General features: G+C 63.2%; 1 protein-coding gene and 2 non-coding genes across 6 annotated transcripts in view; 2 read left to right on the forward strand and 1 right to left on the reverse strand.

Annotated features, from left to right (window-relative positions):
- PWWP3A (PWWP domain containing 3A, DNA repair factor) overlaps positions 1–16,339 on the forward strand; it is a 104,768-nt gene extending 88,429 nt beyond the window's left edge. For 3 of the 4 annotated variants that reach the window (XM_059159214.1, XM_059159213.1, XM_059159212.1), the window contains 13 exons: positions 232–317; positions 1,700–1,770; positions 3,089–3,892; positions 4,950–5,051; positions 6,975–7,045; positions 8,465–8,541; positions 9,148–9,208; positions 10,972–11,047; positions 11,466–11,516; positions 11,984–12,420; positions 13,339–13,403; positions 14,145–14,233; positions 16,021–16,339. In XM_059159214.1, coding sequence (XP_059015197.1) covers positions 232–317; positions 1,700–1,770; positions 3,089–3,892; positions 4,950–5,051; positions 6,975–7,045; positions 8,465–8,541; positions 9,148–9,208; positions 10,972–11,047; positions 11,466–11,516; positions 11,984–12,420; positions 13,339–13,403; positions 14,145–14,233; positions 16,021–16,193 — 2,163 coding nt within the window. In that variant the 3' untranslated portion in view covers positions 16,194–16,339. The remainder of the gene's footprint in view (positions 1–231; positions 318–1,699; positions 1,771–3,088; positions 3,893–4,949; positions 5,052–6,974; positions 7,046–8,464; positions 8,542–9,147; positions 9,209–10,971; positions 11,048–11,465; positions 11,517–11,983; positions 12,421–13,338; positions 13,404–14,144; positions 14,234–16,020) is intronic. The other variant, XM_059159216.1, reaches the window with a different exon arrangement.
- Positions 16,340–19,958: 3,619 nt separating this feature from the next.
- TRNAF-GAA (transfer RNA phenylalanine (anticodon GAA)) lies at positions 19,959–20,031 on the reverse strand. The gene has a single exon. It is a non-coding gene; the product is annotated as a tRNA-Phe (tRNA).
- A 130-nt stretch (positions 20,032–20,161) lies between these two features.
- On the forward strand, positions 20,162–20,235 carry TRNAN-GUU (transfer RNA asparagine (anticodon GUU)). Its single transcript has one exon. It is a non-coding gene; the product is annotated as a tRNA-Asn (tRNA).
- Positions 20,236–20,287: the final 52 nt, after the last annotated feature.

Genomic DNA, 20,287 nt, shown 5'->3' on the forward strand with positions numbered 1-20,287 from the left:
GAGCGGTCGGCCGCGGCCTCCCCGGCCCGCCTGACGGCGGAAGGCCTGGCCGCGCACTTGGGAGAAGCGGGGGCGGCCCCGGGAGAGCCCCCGCGCCCCGCCCGCGTCCGCCGCCGTCCCCGCGGGCCTCGCTGCCCCTGCGGAGTCCCGGCGGGGGTCCCCGGGCGGTGGGCGGTGTCGGGCGCCCTGGCTTCTCCGTAACGGCCGCGCGTCCGGTGTCCCGCTCCCCAGGTGCTGGCCAGAACCGAGACGTCCACCGGCAGTAAGCGGAAAAAGGAGTTTTCCCTGAGTGTTCAGATCCTCTCCCTGGATGAAAAGTTGAGTGTCGTGGGTTGTGTTTCTTTTAAGGTTTGAGACTGAGTGCAAGTGTGGGGGGCGGGCCGGCCGAGGTCGGGGAGAAGCAGGCTTCCGGCTGAGCGCCAGGGCCCGGGATCACGACCTCAGCAGCCCCCAGGGCCGGGGATCACGACCTCAGCAGCCCCCAGGGCCCGGGATCACGACCTCAGCAGCCCCCAGGGCCCGGGATCACGACCTCAGCAGCCCCCAGGGCCCGGGATCACGACCTCAGCCGCCCCCAGGGCCCGGGATCACGACCTCAGCAGCCCCCAGGGTCCGGGATCACGACCTCACCTGAGCCGAGGGCTGATGCCCAGCCCACCAAGCCGTCCAGGAGCCCCAAATGTTGTGGGGTTTTTGAGCATTTTCTTCCCAGCGGGCTTTCTCCTGCTGCAGGGCGGACAAAAGTGAAGTCCGTCCCTAGGAGCTGATAAGTTTTTCGTTTGTTGTAACAGATTCGTAGTAACGGTGGAAACAGTCTCGGAGGGAAATACTGGGGGTGGGGGTTTTTGTTGGTTCTTTGTTGAAGATCCCTGTGAGGTGCTCTGTGGGACCCGAGCAGAAATTGAACCACACCCGGGGGTGGGGGGATCCCTTGCTGGGGTTCACCTGCGGATGGTTCCTTCCCGCAGATGTGTGTCTTTCTCTCAGAAACGGGGGAGAGGGCCGGCCCTCTTGACATGTTTGATGTGTCAGCCTGTCCGTCTAACGGGGGCGGCTGTTGGGCGCCCGGGGCCGCCTCCCGGCGCTGTGAAGCACATAGGTCTTTTGGTCTTGATCACCTGGAGATGGAAGAGGTGACATGACCCGGGATGATTAAAATGCGCAGATCGCATCGCTGCGGGATGGCTGTGTCTGAGGGTAGGATCCCCAGCTCAGAGAGAACAAAACCAAAACCTCCTCCTGGGGCGGTGGCCTCAGCGTGCTGAGTCCCCGGCTCACACCTTCCCTGCCACGCAAATACTCAAGTTTAAAGGGAAAGTGCCTCTCTTTAAGCCAGAACACACACGCTGGGTTGTAAACAGCTTTTAGGGACATTATCATCTACTCTGAGAACCTAACAGAGGAGGTATTCCTGCAGTTGAAAGTAGAATTTAACTCAGAAAAAGCGCAATTTGAATTCATTTTCACTCTTAAGCCCAGCCAACCTTTTCTGTCTTAAAAGAAAAAAAACTCACCAGGGTCGTTGCTGCCGCTGCCTTCAGGCACGTGAACTCCCGGTTGGCTGTGAGTTTTGGTTTAAGTGGAAGGTTGAGAATGTAGAAAAGAAATCCAGTTCTTTTGTCGTGGAGAGAAAACCCTGTTTGAAAATGTCCTCGTGGCCTTGGCCGGTGGCGGATGACTGGCGTTCCTGTCCCTGCAGGATTGAGGTGAGGAGCACAGACGTGGAAACGCTGAAGACGGCGCACATCGAACGCATAGCCTCGTCCCTGGGTAAGAGCGCGTCTGCCTCACAGAGAGACCGGGGCGGGGGAAGGGGAGGACCCTGGTCCCAGGGTACCCTGAGCTGAAGGACAGGAAGAAAAGGGTCTCTGTTGTTAACCCTCCTCGAGTTTGCCCCAGCCGGTCCTGTTCTGGAGTCCCAGCACAGCCAGCCACGAGCGCTGGGGTCCCCGGCCTCCAGGGTGCGTTTGCCTCCCTGAGGGGATGGGAGCCGCTCCCTGCCCTGCCACCCCACAGAACGGGTTTTGGAGCAGGGCTCACGTGTTTAAATTCTACAGCTGAGCCCTGGGGAAGGACCATGTGGCCAGCATCGATGTTGGTGCCCGCGGCCTGCCGGGCTCTCCTCGCCCGCGCCCATCCCCTTGTTTTTCCATGGTGCTGAGCGCACGGGGGTGGGGGGGGTGGGGGGGCTCCGCCAATCTATGCAGATGGGGTTTCTGCCGCCTCAGCCCGGGGTGCACACCCCCTGTCCCGAGCGCTGGGAGGGTCCTGGAAAGACGGACCGGGAGCCCTTCCGGGGGTGTGTGTAAGACAGGGTCCATTTTCCTCTGCGTTCCGAAAGACCGCTTTTGTTCAAAGCGGCATCCACCCGGCGCACCCCAGGCAGCCTCAGCCTCCGCCTCCAAGACACTCCTCTAGGTTCGCTCTGGTTGTGCGAGGGCTGGGGGCCTGGGAGGGTCTGATCGAGAAGCCCGGGAGGAGGCTGTGGAGGGCGTGTGCCCGCTGGGCTGTGCCGTTGTGCCCAGCATCTCGTCCCCATAAACTCTGCTGCCCGTGCGGGGCGGGGGGCGTCGATGCACCCGTAGCGGCCCTCGCCGCTCCAGGTGCTCCTCTCTGGCCTGGAAGCGCCCTCCCGGAGGAGTACGGACAGTCCACCGGCCCCCAGTGGGCCCCGTCCATCAGCCAGCCCCCACCTGCTCTGCCCGAGAACACGCTGCCAGGTCAGGTCGTCACGGAGCCGGCAAGGGTTTGAGCCCGATTGAAGTTGGAACCGCGAGGCTGGGAGGACCTGGGAGATGTCGGGTCCGTTGGCTGCCGTGTCTTCCTGTGACCTGGGGCAGTTTATCCTGGAACGCACGCAGTCCTGTTGGGGTCGGTCGGTTTGTTTTTGGAAAGCAGGACCGGCAGCCAGAACAGAGAACAATAGCCATGGTTCTGTGGCCTCGTCCTGCCCCGGGAGAATGGGGAGCCGAGAAGGGTCGGTCCTCCCTTCAGGTGTGACAGCCCGCGTCAGCCCTAGGCGGCCACGGTCTGGCGGCCGTGCCAGCGCCCGCCCGTCCCCAGGCTCTGTGTGCTTCTCGCCCTGCAGCCTCCCAGGATGCGGTTCGTGCCGAGCCCCTGGAGGAGCTGGCCTACAGACGCTCGCTTCGAGTGGCTCTGGACGTTCTCAACCAGAGAGCCGCGTTGCCTCGAGAGAGCTCTTCGAGGGAAGGAAGAACTGCTCTGTCCTCCGGAGGGAAGTCTGCGGATCCGGCCTCTTCTCTCTGTGACCCCGGCTCTTCGGGTCTCCAGGAAGCCGTGCCGAGCAGTTCTGGACTTCAGAGGCGGGAACGTGCACACCCAAGGCTGGTGGCTGCACCCACTTGTAGGCAGGACTCCAGGCGCCAAGTGGCCCACAAGGAGGAGCTCGGGAAAAGTGAGAGCCTGCGAGCCGTGGCGGCCCCCTCGGCCAGAGCTGCCTCTCGGCAGGGCAGTGGATCGAGAGCGCGCTGCAGAAGGCGGACAGCCCCGAGGCCAAGGGGGAGGAAGTTAGCACCAGAGCCTGGCCTGGGTGAGAGAGCACGTGTGCTCTCGGAGGGAGACGGTGGGAAGGAGAGCAGCCCGCCGCGCCCCCGCTCACCTCCCGGCGTCCGGGAGGAGGGTCTTTGGGCCAAAGCGCGAGACCCGGGATTACCTTTGCACAGCCCTGATGGGCTCCCGACCCTGGAGCGCCCCGCCAAGCGGCTGTGCCCAGATGGCAGCCAGAGGCTGCCCGCCCCGCAGCTGGAGCCGGGGGCAGTGCCCAGGCAGGGGCCCAGGGGCTGCACAGGCCTGCGCAGCGCTGGCGAACTCGGCCTGCCGGGCCCCCGTGCTGCGGAGGAGCCGCGTGATCTTCACATCCTGGTGGAGGAAGGTAAGGGTCTACGGCCCGGAGGTGCTTCTGCTGGCGGAGGGCGGACCTGGCTTCTCCCGGGGCTGATGCGGGTCGGGCACGCGCGGGATATTTTTTTTAAGATTTTACTTATTTACTTGACAGACACAGAGCGAGAGAGGGAGCACAAGCAGGGGGAGTGGGAGAGGGAGAAGCAGGCTTCCCGCTGAGCAGGGAGCCCAATGCGGGGCTCAGTTCCAGGACGCTGGGATCATGAGCTGAGCTGAAGGCAGAGCCTTAACGACTGAGCCACCCGGGAGCCCCCCCTCGCGTGGTTATTCTCCTGATCATAATAGAGGCGCAGGTTGCCCAGTTCCTGTCTCCCTCCCACGGGATCGTAATTAGGACTAGTCTCAAATCCTTGGGTTTTTTGGTTCCGAATGGGCTGGGGCAGGGGGCACTGGAGGCTCTCCCGGGGGGCTGGGCTTCTGATCGGGCGGGAATCCCAGAAGTGACGGACTGGCTTGTGAGCTGAGTTAGACGCAGAGCAGTCCGAGTCTCCCGACTTGCGCGAGGCCTGCAGAGGCGTGCTCGTGTGCGCGGCCGGCCGCGCGCAGGGGCTCCCTTCCTGTGAACGTGGTGGTGTCCCTCTGTCTTCACGCTGCTGAGAACGGTCCGTTTCTCTCGGCTTCCTGCCTCCAGGCCCACTGGCTACACGTGCTTGGGTTTCTGCCTTGAATTTAAATGTGTGTTTACACTCGTCCCGGCACGTGCGGAGGCACAGGGAGATGAGCCACAGCCTGTCCCCGCGTCCCCCCCCCCCCCAGTTGCCCTGGCCCTGCCCTCGCTCTGCCTAGACTGCCCCCTGGGCGCCTGCCCCTTTCGGGGACGCGGCGGCCTCCCCCGGTCCTCTTCGACCGGTGTGTTTCTCCTGTAAGCGCACCTGGGTCGGGGGCGGCCCCCTCGCATCTGGCGGTGCGGGCGTCTGCGACGTGCGATCTTTTCTGTTTGCGTGGATGGTCGCGTGTCAGGAGATGTGTTTCTTGGGCTGGGTCCCTGAGCTGGTGACGGCAAAGGTTGAATCTGGCACCGTTGGCAGACCGTCAGTCGTCTGGAGAGTCCGTGGAGCTGAATCCCATTCGCTCCGTCCTGGAGGAAGATGAGGACGACGAGGAGCCGCCCCGGATCCTCCTTTACCACGGTAAGTGCCGGGCAGCAGTGGGTCCGCTCGCGTGGCTCCCCTGGGCGGAGGCGGCCGGCCTTCCTGCTGCGCGGTTCTGCTGCCGCACCCACAGCTCCGGCCTCCCTCGTAAGGGGAAGCGCTGAGAGGGAAGAGGGTCTCCCCGGGAGGAGACCGACCAGCCCTCCGTGCCGGCACGCTGCTCCCTGGACGTGTCGTCATGTCTCCTGGGAGGGGAGGATGGCTGAGCGGAGTGCTGGGTCCAGTGCGGGTGTGGCCTGGCGCTGCCTCCAGACCTTTGGGGGTGTCAGGTGCGTGTCTGTCCAGAGACGCAGGGTCTCCGGCCTGAGGCAGCGGGGCCCCAACACCCCCTCCCACACGCGCACGCTGTCCGCACCAGAGCCCACATGCCGGTGCGCCCCCCCCCGGCCCTCTTTGTGGAAGGACCGGAGATGCAGGCCCAAGATCCCGAACCAGCGACCGACCACTGCTTGGTGTCTTTCGTGGCGTGGATGATTTGGAATGAGTTTTGTTTTCAGACTCGCCCACTGTTTGTCTCGACACACTCTGGAGTGTTTTAGCCTGTCGTTACGGGATGATTACGGACCCGTGAGATGGTCCAAGATAACACGTGGGAGCTGGGGGACCTCTCCTCCAAGGGGAGACCGAAGGGCAGGGCGCGCCCTTGTGCCTCGGCTCCCGTGGCCGACACTGCGTCCGCCTCTGGTTCTGCGCTGACGCGCGTGCGTTTCCTTATCGTCCCTGAGAGTAACTCGACACACGGCGTGCTGGCCTATGGTCTTCTGATTATGCTTGGCGGCCAACGCTTGTTCCTCCCCGAGCACACCCCCACACTGTCAGGGGGAGCTAGACGCTTCCACGCCTGCCGGGCTCTGCGGGCTCAGCTCCCCGGAGCGGGACGGACACGGCGCCTTCTTCCACGGCGAGAGGCCAGGTCACCACAGCCCCGAGAAACCCCCTGCTTTCTGCTTCCACTTGATTTCGTCTTGTCCCCATGCCCCTGGCAGCCTGACGTCTGGGTGTTCCCATGACCTGTTTGTGTTCATGGGGCCCTGACGGTTCTCTTAAAAACCAAACATTTCTCACCAGACAGATGACCACCCTTTGCATGTTAGCCGCGCGCTCGCCCGTCTGCAGACCTTGCCTGCGGCCCCGCCGGCAGCCAGGGCACTGCGGGAACGGGGTCCGCTTGTCTCCGCTTGGACAAGCAGCCTCTCGGGTCTGCTTTCGTTACCTCGTTGTTGAGCATGCAGGTTACTCATTCTGCAGTTCTGTGTTTGGTTGGAAGTCTTGTTCTGGTCGGTTGTAATCGGCTGGTCACTGGGTGATGGTTTTGGTAATCCGCTTTTTTTTTTTCTTTTTGAAATAAGAGATAATTTTTGAAATAATTTTATCTCTGACGAGCTTCCTAGGAAATTGCCTCCCCCTCCCCGAGACTTTATTTATTTGACAGAACGCACGGGCAGGGGAGGGTCCAGAGGGAGAGGAAGAAGCAGGCTCCCCACCGAGCAGGGACGCACCCCCACCCCGGTGCAGGCTCCATCCCAGGACCCTGGGATCAGACCTGAGCCAAAGGCAGCTGCTTCACTGACTGGGCCCCCAGGTGCCCTGGAATTTGCTGCTTCTGTTGGGGTTTATGTGCTTCTCTCCTTTTAAAAAAACGGATCTGGAGTTATTTGCGATGGTAGAGTAGTGGCCAAGGCGGTACCGAGTTGACCCTGGCGTGTCCCCGCTCAGCAGCGCGCGTGTCCCCCACACTCAGGCGCCAGCGTTGTCGTGAGACCGCCTTGCGACCGTGGGGACCTCTGACCAGGCTTCGAGCGTCCGGTCTAAGCAGGCTCCTCCTGTGTTTTTTATTTGTTGCGTGTAGTGAGTGCTGCGGATGTGACTTACTGTTCATGTCTTTGTCCTTCTTAATTCCAGAGCCGCGCTCGTTTGAAGTGGGAATGCTAGTCTGGCTGAAGCACCAGAAATACCCCTTCTGGCCAGCAGTGGTAAGCTCCGGCGGCCTCGGGCACCCACTCAAGGCCCCGTGCGCCTGCTCTCTCGCCCCCTTCATGTCAGCTGGACCCCGGGGGAGTTCTTTCCTGGGAGAAACCGACAGCCTCGTGATTCTAAGCAGGGCTTCTGCAGACGGGAACCTGAATAAGGGGAGTTCGACCGTTTTGGCACAGTTGAGCGTGAGAGTTCTAGCGCCGATCTAGACCGAGCAGCTCAGAAAACTGCCTAAAAAGTGTCTGCAACTTGCTGGTGTCTAACCGTGTGCCTGAGGCTTCGTCCTGCGGGAGCTTCTCCGCGGGAGCTTGGAAGTTTCTCCGACTCCAGGGTGGGGATCGGTTGTGTGGCTGCGGTGGTGGGCCTCAGCGCGTTGAGCTTTTCCAGCTCTGCTTTCTCCGTGCACCCGGCCAGTGCGGGCTGTCCGGACACCTAGCCAAGGCAGCGTGCCAGCTTCCCACCCTTCATGTGGTGTCCGACCCCCCCGTAGACGGCATTCCGACGGCTCCTGCTCTCGGGCTTTAATTTGTAGTGAGAGACGGTGACGTTGAACTTGGAGAGCTGTTTGCAGGAGCGGGAGACACTGCCGTTGCCGTGGGGCTGACCTCCGGTGGGCAGCATGGCCGCCTCCGATGGGCCGACTGGCTGTAGTGACGCAGGGCTGGCGTCCACACCTCGTTCGCTGGGCAGAAGGGCAGCTTCAGCTGACGTGCAGATGCAGTGGGGGTCTGTGCAGCGTCTGCACCATGGTGGGGGTCATTGATCGGGGTCCCCCGGCCTCCCTTCAGCTTGCTTCATGGCAGATGCTCCTGTCCCCCTGCGCTGGCACCCTTTTCCTAGCCCCCTCCTCAGTTTCACCAGTTCCCTGGGGACCTGCTGGGGAACGGATCTCCAAAGTCACAGGTTCCTGGGGCCCGCTCTCTCCAGCTAAGCTGGGAACACGGGGGCGCTGGGCCGGAGGCTGGGCTGAGTCCGGCACGGCTGCCTCGGTGTCCTCGGCTGGTCCTACCTGCCTGAGCTCACTTTGCTCATCCCACAAACTGGAGTGAGCCCGTTCTGCTGAGTCAGGAGACAGTCGTGTGGTCGAGTGCGAGGCGGCAGGCGGCACAGGGTTGGGTCTTTCTGTTACGAGCGGGAACACAACCGAGTGCTGCGTGGTTCTGCTGTGTGCGAGCACGGAGTGTGCCTGTGGCAGGAGGGGCGCTGTCTGAGCCTCCGAGCCTGGGGGCTTGGCCTTGTTGTCGTCCCGTGTCGTTGCCACCCCCACCCCCACCCCCACCCCCACCCCGGCCAGCAGCATTCCTTGTCCCGTGCCGGCCGCGTGCCAGCCTGTGCAGTGGAGAAAGGTCAGGAAGGTGGCTCAAAGCCCTGGCCTCTTCTGGGTTCCTGATGCTCTGTTTTCTTGGGTTTCCCAACAGGTCAAGAGCGTCCGGCGAAGAGAGAAGAAAGCCAGTGTGCTCTTTATCGAGGGGCACATGGACCCCAAAGGGAGAGGGTAACCCAGCTGTCTGTGCTCTCGGGAAACGCTTGGCGGGTGAAGTCCTGCCAGCTTGGGGGTGCCGGGATGGTGGGGAGCCTGGGCCCGGGGCCGGGATGGTCTCACGTGCCCCCTGCGATCCAGCTCTCCTGGAAGAGGAATCCAGAGGCTGTGTTGAAGGGGACCGCTCAGACCGTCCAGTTTCCCAAGCTTTATTTGCCTCGTTCGACGCTCGGCGGCCCCCACCCCTTCCCCGCAAACTGTGTTCTAACCCGGTTGTGCCGGGTGCTGTGAGCAGCCCTGCCGCCGCCGGTTCTGTTGTTGGCGTATTTGTCCGCTCGCTTGCCGCCAGGCCGTAATCCTTGGATGGAAATGCCCGTCTGCTCAGGGGCACTTGCAAACACGTTTTGGACCCTCTGGGCCCCGGGTACCGCCTCCATCTCCCACGGTCGGCCAGGGTGTGTGTGTCCCATGTGGCGGCCCCTGCCCGGTCCCGTGGGGCCTGTCTCGGGGGCTCCCTCGGGCTGCTGGTTGGTGGCAGAGGCCCCCACGGGTGCCACTGGTTCCGTCGGAGGAAACTCATCCTGACTCACCCTGTGTTAACCTTCGTCTCCCTCTTCCCAGCATCACGGTGTCTCTCAGGAGATTGAAGCACTTCGACTGCAAAGAGAAACAGGCTCTTCTGGTACGTGCGCCGTGGGTCGTGCCTTAGAGAGGTGCGCCGCCACGGGACTGGTCTGCTGGCCCGGCTCCGGGCATTCCTGGTGGGGACCACCACGGCCCTGGGAGGTCGCCGGCCAAGCCCCCACTGACTAGGCACAGAGGACGGGGTGCTTGGGTGCAAGGCTGGTGTCTTGATGTGGGTGATCGTTCAGAGGGTGTCCCTGCGTGGTGCCGTGGACACAGCGGGCCTGCACGGGGGGCGGAGTGCTTGGTGGACACCCCACAGGGAGCTTCCTGGGCTTGCCGGTCGCCGAGTCCCCTAAGGTGCTCTCGTCAGCTCTTGATCTTACACCGAGCCTGTAAGCCATGAGGCGCTTGTCCGTTCCGCACGCTGTCTGTGCAGCCTTGAGGTGTGACGCCGGCTTTCCGGCACGGACCCAGCCGAGGGGAGGGGTCCGTTAGCCTCCCGCCCCCCCCCATGCGGTTCTTGTCCCAGCCCAGTGAGTGGGTTCCTGGCTTCGTGTCACTGTCTTCCGTGCACGTGGACTGCCCGGGAGCTGGAGGGCGGAGGCCCTGCGGGAAGCCTTCTGCCCAGCAGCAGTCTCCCTGAGCGCAGCAGGCCGGGCTGTGGCGTGGGCAGGGGCTAGGAAGGTTGGCGCCCACACCGGGCCCCAGCCTTGTCTTCCACTGATGTGCGTGTCCTGTGACGTGGTCCTGCTTCCGTCCGTCCGTGGTAAGAGCGTTCAGTGCAGCTTGTCAGCCGCAGCCTGCGCTGGGTGCCCAGCGTGCCCAGGCCCGGTTATGGCCTCCAGCGCTTCCGTGCGCCCTGAAGCATAAGCCCACAAGCGTGGGGAGCTGGTCACCCAACCTTCCAGGCTGGGGCGTCCCCAACCCCACGGCCACTCTCAGGGATCTGGATAGCTTTCCCAAAGTGGGGGCTGGGCTGTCAGAGGGGACAGCAGGAATCTGGCTTTAAGGTCTGTACGTCCCAAAGTCAGATCTGTGAGCTCTGACAAATGACGTGTGGCCTCACATAGTCCAGGAGCTGAGGTGGTGCCCGTCGCCCGTCGTCCTGTTCCCCGAGAAAAGCCAGGCTCCCTGGGGGGCTGTTGCTGTGGCAGGAGCACTGCCTTCTGGAGCCACGGGGTCGTCCCGGGCTGTGTTGACGGACCAGCCCTGGTGTCACAGTCGCAGTTTTGAGCCCTGCTTTCCCGAGCACAGAGCAGCAGCACCTGCTGTCCCCGTCCCACACCTGCCACGTGGGGTGGCCACGGGAAGGGCCAGGAGGACGTGGCGGTCACATCGGAAGGGGATCTCGGCTGGTGGGACGCTGTCCCAGCTCAGGGGTCCTCGCAGTGGGTGGGGAGGGGGCGTGGTCCTTGGTTTGCAGGTGCGGACCTTGAGGTCTAGGTGGGCACCCCCACAGAGCACAGCTCAGCCAACACCGTTCTAAGCCAGGGGCACAGGCACGGCTCTTGGAAGAATCTGCTTTGTAGGACTTCCGAGTCTCGTTTGGGGATGTCAGCTGCACATGGGGTGCCGGGCTCCTTCCTCTGCTCCAGAGGCCCAGCTCTCCTGTTCCAGAGCTCTCTGTTCCCCAGGACCCGGTGTGTGGGCAGCCCTGGCCCCAGAGCCGGGCCTCCGCGCGTTCCCCGTGTGTCCTCAGCAGCCCCGCACGGGGTCCCCTGCCAGCGCTGTGGTCTGGACGCAGGGGCTGAGGTTGCCAGCAGGAGTGGAGGAGCCCGTGGCCCCTTGCCGACAGCTGCTGTCTCGCTCTTGGTGCAGAACGAGGCCAAGGAGGACTTCGACCAGGCCATCGGCTGGTGTGTCTCCCTGATCACGGACTACAGGGTCCGGCTCGGTACGTGGCCCTGCCTGCCCTCGGACAAAGGGGCGGGGCTGGGGGCGGAGCGCAGGCCTGTTTCCCTTGGCCTCCAGGCCTGGGCCCGTGGCAGTCTTGTCCCCGACGGGGCAGGTGGGCTGGCACCCGGGCACAGACGGAGGTACTGGGTGTGAATGGAGGCGGAGTTCGCTTTGAGTCAGGGCTGGCTTCTGTCTGCCCCAAGTCCAGCCGTCGGGAATGTTCCGACGTGGATTTTCTGGGCGCCCCGGGGGCGGGTTGCACCCCGACGGCAGTGTTGGTGTCCCGTCGGCCCTCTCGGGAAGGGGTCCGCACGGGGCTGACGTGAGGCCGGCACGCCAGTCCCGCGTCCCTTGGGCCGTTCCCCAGCGCCGCCTCTGACGGTGGGACGCGGCTCTCCTCTCCTGCCTTCCCGCAGGCTGCGGTTCCTTCGCCGGCTCCTTCCTGGAATACTACGCGGCCGACATAAGTAAGTCCGCCGGCTCCTTGGCGGTGTGAAGCGGCTGCTTTCTGAGTCGGAGGTTCGGAAGGGGAGGCGTCTGGGTGAGGCCGGGCCCTGTCCAGAGCCTGACTGCCGCCTGCCCCCGCAGCCCAGCGGGGGCCCGGCCTCGTCTCCAAAACGTGTGCGCGGCGGCGCTCTGCAGCCGTCGTTCCTGCTGCCCGGGTTGTGGTCGGACGGATAGTCCCGCCGCCTGCCGCCGTCCCCGGTCACACGGGGTAGAGGTGGAGGTGGAGGGGCCTGTGCTTCCTCGGGGGGCTGCACTGGGGTCCGACGTGGGGCCTCTCAGAGGAGGAGCCCTCAGGACCCTGGCGGTTGTAGCTGTGGGCGGTGGGCGGGGGGCGGCCCTCCCACAGAGCCCCCAGGCGGCGTGGCGAAGGGAAGAGGGAGCCTCCCACACAGGCCGGCGGGCTCACGGCCGTGTCGCTCGTCTGCAGGTTATCCTGTCCGCAAGTCCATCCAGCAGGACGTCTTGGGGACCAGGTTTCCGCAGCTTAGCAAGGGGGACCCCGAGGAGCCTGTGGCGGGGAGCCCCCAGGGGAGGAGGCGGCCCTATAGGAAGGTCCTCCCCGACCGGTCCCGGGCTGCCCGGGACCGGGCCAACCAGAAGCTGGTGGAGTACATCGTGAAAGCCAGGGGCGCCGAGGGCCACCTGCGGGCCATCCTGAAGAACCGGAAGCCGTCCCGATGGCTGAAGACGTTCCTGGCGTCGGGTCAGTATGTGACGTGCGTGGAGACGTACCTGGAGGACGAGCAGCAGCTGGACGTGGTGGTGAAGTACCTGCAGGGCCTGTACCAGGAGGCGGGCGGCCGGGCGCCGGCGCGGGCCAGCGGCGACACGATCCGCTTCATCCTGGACGTTCTTCTGCCGGAAGTGAGTGTGCGGCGGGGCTGTGGCGTGGGGTCGGCTGGGGGTTGGCGGCCGGGGCCCCGGGGGCCGGGATTGGCGCTGGGCTGGCGTCTTCCCGAAGTGGGCCCAGGAGGCCGCGGCCACGCCAAGTGCGGTGCCTGCCCGGGCCGCTCTGTGGGCAGGGGGACAGGGCCCGGCTGTGTAGACGCTGTGGCCAGTGCCGGGGGACGAGAGGTGCACACTGCGTCCCCGGGTGCACGCGGACACGTCTCCAGCGGAGATGCTGCTGCGGAAAGGGAGCCGCGGTTCTCCCGCACGCGCCCGCCGGCGTTCGGCTGGGCAGCAGCACACACGGCACTCCCCTGGTGGTTTGGGGCTTTTTTGTTTTCTTTTTTCCCCCTGGTGGTTTGGAAGGTCAGAGGGGGCGCTGCTGGGCACTGTGAGCGTGTGTGTGGGGAAAGTTACCCGTCACCTTCAGAACTGAAAGCTTTCGAAGACGTTCGGGCGGAGGCCGGCTGGGGTCGGGAGCCCGTGTGCCACCCCCGCCGGAAGAGCGGCCTCACTCCTCCGCCTGTCGCTCCGGCTGCCCCGTCCTCGTCTTGCTTACGTCCGAGTCCTCCGGAGCGTGTCTTGAAGGAAGGGATGGTTCTGCCCCAGGGACACCGGGTCGTGTGTGGGGACGGCTGAGGTTCTCACTGGGTGGGGGGCAAGATGCCGCCGAGCCCCACAGTGCTTGGACACCCCGCCTGGGAGTGACCTGCCCTGTGTCAGCAGTGCCCAGAGCAGACAGGGTGCCGTGTTCTAGGCCAGAACGGCTCGGATTGATTTTTAAGATTTTATTCTTAAGTGACCTATACACTGCACGTGGGGCCAGAGCCCTCGACCCTGGGACCGAGAGTCGCAGGCTCCCCCCCTCATCGAGCCGCCACACGCCCCACACAGGCTCTTCAGAAACGCTGTGCGGAGGGCCTGGGGGCTCAGTCATGGGACGTCTGTCTCCGGCTCAGGTCAGGATCCCGGGGTCCTGGGGTAGAGCCCTGCGGCGAGCTCCCTGCTTGGTGCGAGCCTGCTTCTCCCTCTCCCGCTCCCCCTGCCTGTGCTCCCTAGCTCGCAAATAAACAAATAAAATCTGTCAAGTAAATAAATAAAATCTTTTTTTTTAAAATCACATTTTGGGGCGCCTGCATGGCTCAGTGGGTTAAGCCTCTGCCTTTGGCTCAGGTCATGATCTCAGGGTCCTGGGATCGAGCCCTGCATCGGGCTCTTTGCTGAACCGGGGTCCTGCTTCCCCTGTCTCTGCCTGCCTCTCTGCCTACTTGTGATCTCTGTCAAATAAATAAATAAAATCTTAAAAAAAATGAAAAATGAAAAATCACATTTTTAGCAACCAGAGTTTTTCTATTTTTTCTGAGGACACACATGAGGATTTTCAGCGTCAGACTTGCCATGTGCAGGGGTGACCGCTGTTCTTTTTCCTGCTGTTTGGACAGTAAACTTCGAGACTGTCACAGATGGGCTTGTTGGTTTTGGTCCTGTCTCGTTCTCTGCTTTTAGTGACGTGAGGTCTCGTGTCTTGTCTTAAGAGCGCGTCTCATGCCACACGGAGGTGGCCCTGCACGCAGACACCTCCCAGACCCGCGTCTGTGGAGGCCGCTCGGACGCTGCGCCGGGCCCCACACGCGTCCCTCGAGCGCCCCGGGCAGCACGGGCCCGCTGGCCGCAGCTGAGCGCCCTCTGCTCTCTTGCAGGCCATCATCTGCGCCATCGCGGCGGTGGACGCTGTGGATTACAAGACGGCTGAGGAGAAGTACCTCAGAGGACCATCCCTCAGCTACCGGTAGGCTGCTCGGGGCGCCGCTGCCAAACCGGCGGCAGTGTGTCCAGAAGGGCTCACGTTCCCTCGTGCCGGGCGCCGGGGCGCGGTGACCCTGTGGCCGACACGTCGGTCCAGGTGCCCCGGCTGGACAAACCGCCCACGGCTGAACATGCGCAGAAGCCCTCGGCCAGGAGCTGCCAGAGGGACGCAGGGAAGCCAGGGTTCAGGTGCTCCGTCCTCGGGCACATCCGCGAGCTGCTCAGAGCTGGCGGAGCTGGACCCCAGCCCGGCCTGTGCCACGGCCTGCAGGCAGTCCTCCAGGGCCACTCCCTGGGCATGTGCTGGGTCTGCTGTGCCTAATCCCGTTTTGCAGGGGCTCCTGTTAGCATTCCGGGCTTTCTCCGCCTTGCCCAGGGCCCTGGCCGTTTGAGAAAACACAGACCACACGGCCGCAGTCACCCTAGGCCGCTCCTAGCTGGTCGGAAGAATGCCGTGATGAAGATGTTTCTCTTCCGCCGGAGGGGTTAGGCGCCCTGGGATTTTTGGCCCCCAGAGCCCGTAATCCCATCTCTGGGCTCGCTGCCAGGCTTTGCTGAGCGCTGGCCGAGGACTCAGCCGGAGTGACAGGCCAGGGCCTCTGTCCAGGGCCAGCCAGGCCCACCGCCATGGCTGGCGGGCGGCAAAGGCAGCTCCCGGGACGCCACGCTCTTTCCCAGGGCGGGCCCTGCTGCGTGCTGTGGGCCGCAGCGCCCGGTGGGTGGGGAGGCTGCCTGCGGGGCCGACCTGGCGGAACCCATGTGTGCGGGAATGATGACCTGGCGAGCGGGAACACGAGGACCCCGGGCTGCAGGGAGACCCGGTGGTCTGGCCGTCAACTCCCGGATGCAGAACAGTGTTCTTGGGGGAGCAGGGTGGGAGCCCACACATGCCCCCGGGCGCAGTGCCCTCCTCCTCCTCGTCCGAGGGACTGGCTGTAGTGCCTGTGAGGAGGGCTGTCCATCTGCACGCCCTTCCACTGCCCTTGACCTGCTGTGGGCCTGCACGTGGAAGTGCTGTGGGCCGTGCTGATGATGGCAGAGGCTCCCTTCTCCAGATTCTGGGGACGTGGCCTCCCATTGCGGGCGGTCGGCCATTCCCGCCCCACAGCCGTCCGGCTCCTTCCCTCTCAGCTTGTGGTGATGCACGGGGGGTGCCTCCTGGGCCTCGTGTTCTGCCCGAGCCGCACAGTCACGTGGACTTGCCCACTGTCAGAATCCATGTGCTTTGTGGCTGTCGCTGGTCCTGGCCTGGGGGTGCCCCAAATACCGGTTAGTGTCGTTCTTACCGGGGAGTTGACGAGGACCGTTGGATAGCTCACACTCCTTAAAAAGTTCTTTTTTTTTTTTTTACGATTTTATTTTTTTGACAGAGACACAGCGAGAGAGGGAGCACAAGCAGAGGGAGTGGGAAAGGGGCCCCCAGAGCCCCTAAGGCTTCCCGCTGAGCAGGGAGCCCGACACGGGGGTCGATCCCAGGACCCCGGGCTCATGACCTGAGCCGCGGAGCCACCCAGGCGCCTCTAAAAAAACTCTTTTTTAAATTGTTAAACGCACGTGATGTAAAACGTCCCGTCATAGCCATTTCCAAGGGCACAGCGCAGCGGCCTGAAGCACCCCTGCCATCAGGCAAACACCCCCACCCTCTGTCTCCAGAACTTTGCATCGCCCCAGACTGGAGACTCTGTCCCCCTAAAGCACGGACTCCTCTGTTTCATATTTGGAGACAAGATAAATCATTAAAATGAGGTTCTCTCCTTTTCTTTTCTGAAGGGAAAAAGAAATATTTGATAACCAGCTTCTGGAAGAAAGGAATCAGCGGTGCTGACACCGGAGGGGCTGCGGGTCCCGTGGCCGGGGCGCGAGCGGAGTCTGCAGGCCCGGGGCCCGGGCTGTGCTCGCTGCTCATCCGTGGGTGTGCTTTTCCTGGCTTTCTTGGAAGGTAGAGTTTTGTGAAAGGTGTTTGGAACAAAAATGTTTTATTTTACTGGATGCCAGTACTTCTGACTGTACTGTTTAACGTGAGGTGCACAGCTGTTTTTTTATGTTAAAAAGCACTGTATCCAATATTAAAGAGGAGTTTTAAGAAAGAGCCTGATAATGAATGATTCCTTCAGAACATGCGCGCCTTTCTGAGTTTCCTTCCTCTCGAGGCAGGCCCCGGTTCCCTGTGCCGGAGAATGCGGGTGGCGGGACTCGGCGGCCGCTTCCCCCCGTCCCGTGTGGGCCCTGAGCACAGTGCGAGCCCCCCCGGCCCTGCCCCGTCCATGCGGATTTTCTCGTGTGGCTGCTTCTGGTCCAGCTCTCCTAGCCAGGCCCTGGCATCCATGTCCCGAGGCCTAGGACCTCCCGAGTGCAGCAGCCGTGGTTCCCGTGTGTGTGGCCGGGGTCACGGTGCGGGGACGGGAGGGTCTGTGCCAACGGCTCCTCCGGAAGCGAGGCCTTTGTCTGGAGGCCAGGCTCATGTTCCTGCCCAGGCCCCGAAAAGGGGGCAGCTGGTGGGTCACCCCGGTGCCCGAGGATCCCCAGCCCAGGCCCTGGCCTGCAGAGACCTGCGTGGCCTGTCCTCACACAGTCACGGAAGCTCTGTGGCCTGTCGCTCAAATGAACTCTATTCGAAGCTGCTGGGAGACAGCACAGTCAGCACAGGGTGCGGGGTTTCCTGGGGAGACCCCCGGCTAGCGGCAGCACTCCAGCCGGTGATGGGCTGCTGTGTCTGAACATGGCAGACTCCCCTCCTCTCCGCCCCCCAGGGACCCCTCCCCACAGCAGCCACTTAGAGCAGGGGCTTGCCCTCCGAGCCTGGGGGGTGGGGGCAGGTGTGCTTGGCCCGAGAAGGTGCCCTCTGAGCAGGCAAGATGCGCAGAGAACCCCAGGCCAGCTGGGCAGGGGGAGAGGCTGCAGCTCAGGAACCCTCCCAGGTGTGGCAGGGAAGTCTGGCCTGGGAGGGCGGGGTTGGGGGCACATGTCCTGCAGGGTCCCTGGGCCACCCTGCCCCAATCTGGGAGTGGGGAGAACCACAGAGGCTGGATGGTTCCTACCTACCACGGAGCCCGAAGCCAGGCGGCTTGGTCACTCCCTCTCCACTGGAGCAGCCCACCATGGTCTCCAAAGCGGGCCTCGCCCCTTTCTGGGAGAGCCTGGCGGCTCGGTCCCTGTGCTCTGCGCTGCGCTCCTGGACCCGGGGCTCCGTGGTGGTGGGGGCCGGCGGCTGTCGTGGGCCGTCGCTGTCGGTGCAGTCTGCCCGTGGGGCCCCCCGCGTTAAATGCCTTCCGCAGCCCTGCTGGGGACCCTGAGGGTGCTGGTCCTAAGCCGCTGGGGCAGGCACCACCTAGCGGCTGGTGGCCTAATGGGGGTCCCTGGAGAAGCAGGCGCAGCTGGGACGGACTTCCCGCAGGCAGCCAGCGCCTGGCCCCTGGCTCCTCCTCCGGGCTCCCACTCTCAGGCCGGGTCATTCTCCAGCAGCCGTCCCGGGTGCTGCGGGGGCCGAGCGTCCTGCACCGTTCGCTCAGTGCCCGGAGCACCCCTCACCACAAACCGGGCGGGCTTGCCTACCCCCCCCCGCCCCCCGCACCCGGCCCGCACCTCTGCCCCTTCCCTCTGCAGTCCCGCTCGCTGGCCTCTGTGTGGCCCCCCTGCCTCCCCCCTCCCCATGCCCATCCCTTCTCTGAACTGCTTCGCATCCGGACCCCAAGGCCCTGCCGAGGCTCCTGCTAAGCCGGTGGTCCCAGCCCCCGCACCCGTGGTCACTCCCGCTTCCTGAGACGGGAATTGTCATCGCACATACCTTGGCCCTTCTTCAAGTCTATTGTTTTATCTAAAAACTGATTTTTAAAAAGTCACTGGGGTGCAGTGGGGGGGGGGGGCCTGGCTGGCTCAGCTGGTGGAGTGTTTGACTCTTGATCTTGGGGTTGTAATTTAGAGCCCGGTGTTGGGCACAGAATTACTTAAAATCTTTAGGGGCGCCTGGGTGGCTCAGTCAGTGAAGCATCTACCTTCGGCTTTGGTCATGATGCCAGGGTCCTGGGATCGAGTCCCGCGTCGAAGTACTTGTGTGTCCTCGCTCGCTCTCTGCCAAATAAAATCTTTAAAGAGTAAAGTCTTTAGGGCGCCTGGGGGGTTCAGTGGGTTGAGCCTCTGCCTTCCGCTCAGGTCATGATCCTAGGGTCCTGGGATCGAGCCCCGAATAGGGCTCTCTGCTCAGTGGGGAGCCTGCTTCCCCCTCTCTCTCTGCCTCTCTGCCTCTCTGTCTATGTGGGATCTGTCAAATAAATAAAGCCTTCAAATTAAAAAAAAAAAAAAAAAGAGCAACTGAAGGGGAGAAAGTAAGATCTTTTTTTTTTTTTTTTTTAAGATTTTATTTATTTATTTGACAGAGAGATCACAAGTAGGCAGAGAGGCAGGCAGAGAGAGAGAGAGGAGGAAGCAGGCTTCCCGCCGAGCAGAGAGCCCGATGTAGGGCTCGATCCCAGATCTTTAAAGAAAAAAACAACTAATTCACGGGATGCGTGGGTTACTCTGTTGGGCATCTGCCTTCAGCTCAGGTCATGATCTTGGGGTTTGGGGATGGAGTCCACACTCAGGCTCCCTGCTCAGTGTGGAGTCTGCTTCTCCGTCTGCGCCCCCCACCCCTGCTCATACCCACACACGAGTGCTGTCTCTCTCTCAAATAACTATTCACTGCAGGCGAAGAATCCGAAACCTCAGGGAGGCACAGTGGCACAAGAAATAGGCTGTCCCTGATTCAGGGGCCCTCCTGTCCATGTTCCCGGCCCCTGGCCCCTGGTGTGTGCTGTCCCTTCTCGGGGTCTCTGCTCCCTTCCCCAGACCCTGGCCCTCTGCCCGCTCACCCAGCTCACTCCCCAGCAGGCCTCCCATGCGGGGGGGCCTCCCCCCAAGCCTGGCTCTGACCTCCCCGTCCACCTCACTGCCTCCTTCAAGCAGCCTTGACCACGCCCACGGCCCCCCGCAGCTGGGAAAGGCTCCACCTTGGTTCCTGTGGGATTGGCAATTCACTGAGGCGACTCTCAGGTCTCTTGAAGCGAAGTTCAGCTGGGGCTGGGGGCTCGGACCCCAGGGCTCCTCCCTCATGAGGCAAGGATGTTGTGGGAAAACAAAACTTGCAGAAAGCTCAGACTTCAGTAACAGGCACTTTGGTTCATGAATTGCAGCAAATGTGTCTGGCGGTGTCAGCAGCTAACAGTGGGGGACTGGGTGTTGGGTGCACAGGAGCCCCACTCCTGGGCAACTTTTCTGTGACTCGAAGGAGCCTAAAATGCAAAGTGGATGTAAGTTGGGAAGTCCAGCTCCATGGCCAGCCGGGCGCAGGAGGGAGAGGGCGGAGGTCCCTCTCCTCCCTCCTGGGACTTGGAGCAGGGGTGCGCGGGCCTGGAAGGCTCCTGCCGGGAGGCCTGCCTGCCGCTGGCCTGCGGGAGCCTCAGTTTCCCCCAAGGGTAAAATCCAGGATCGCAAGAATGTCACCGGTTTGGGTGTTCGCGACAAGAAGCGCCTTTTATTCCTGCCCTTTAAAGGGTATTGGGAATTGGGATGGAGTCCACGTTTGGGCTGGAATCAAGGTCTTGAGGGCGGAGACAGGGGTGTGGCGCCCTGTCCGGTCCCCCCGTGGGCCGGGGCCAGCGGCCCTGCCCCTCATCCGCAGAATGGGTTACATTCTGGGCTAGGAAAGGCGAGAGCCGCGGCGCCAAAACAGCTGCCGAAACCCGGGATCGAACCAGGGACCTTTAGATCTTCAGTCTAACGCTCTCCCAACTGAGCTATTTCGGCTGAACGGCAGGGGTCGCCGTGGCTCGGAGTCCGGCTCGCGCCGCGCCGCCCGCGCGCCGCCACCGCCCGCGCGCGGCCTCCCGGGAGCGCGCGCCTCATAGACGCCCAGGGGGCGGCGGGCCGCAGCGCCGTCTCTGTGGCGCAATCGGTTAGCGCGTTCGGCTGTTAACCGAAAGGTTGGTGGTTCGAGCCCACCCAGGGACGCGGTTCTCGCCTTTTGTCCCGGACGGGAGAAGGCGAGCGACCAGCCCGCTTT

Source organism: Mustela lutreola, chromosome 2, assembly GCF_030435805.1.
Source record: "Mustela lutreola isolate mMusLut2 chromosome 2, mMusLut2.pri, whole genome shotgun sequence".
NCBI classification, from domain to species: Eukaryota; Metazoa; Chordata; class Mammalia; order Carnivora; family Mustelidae; genus Mustela; species Mustela lutreola.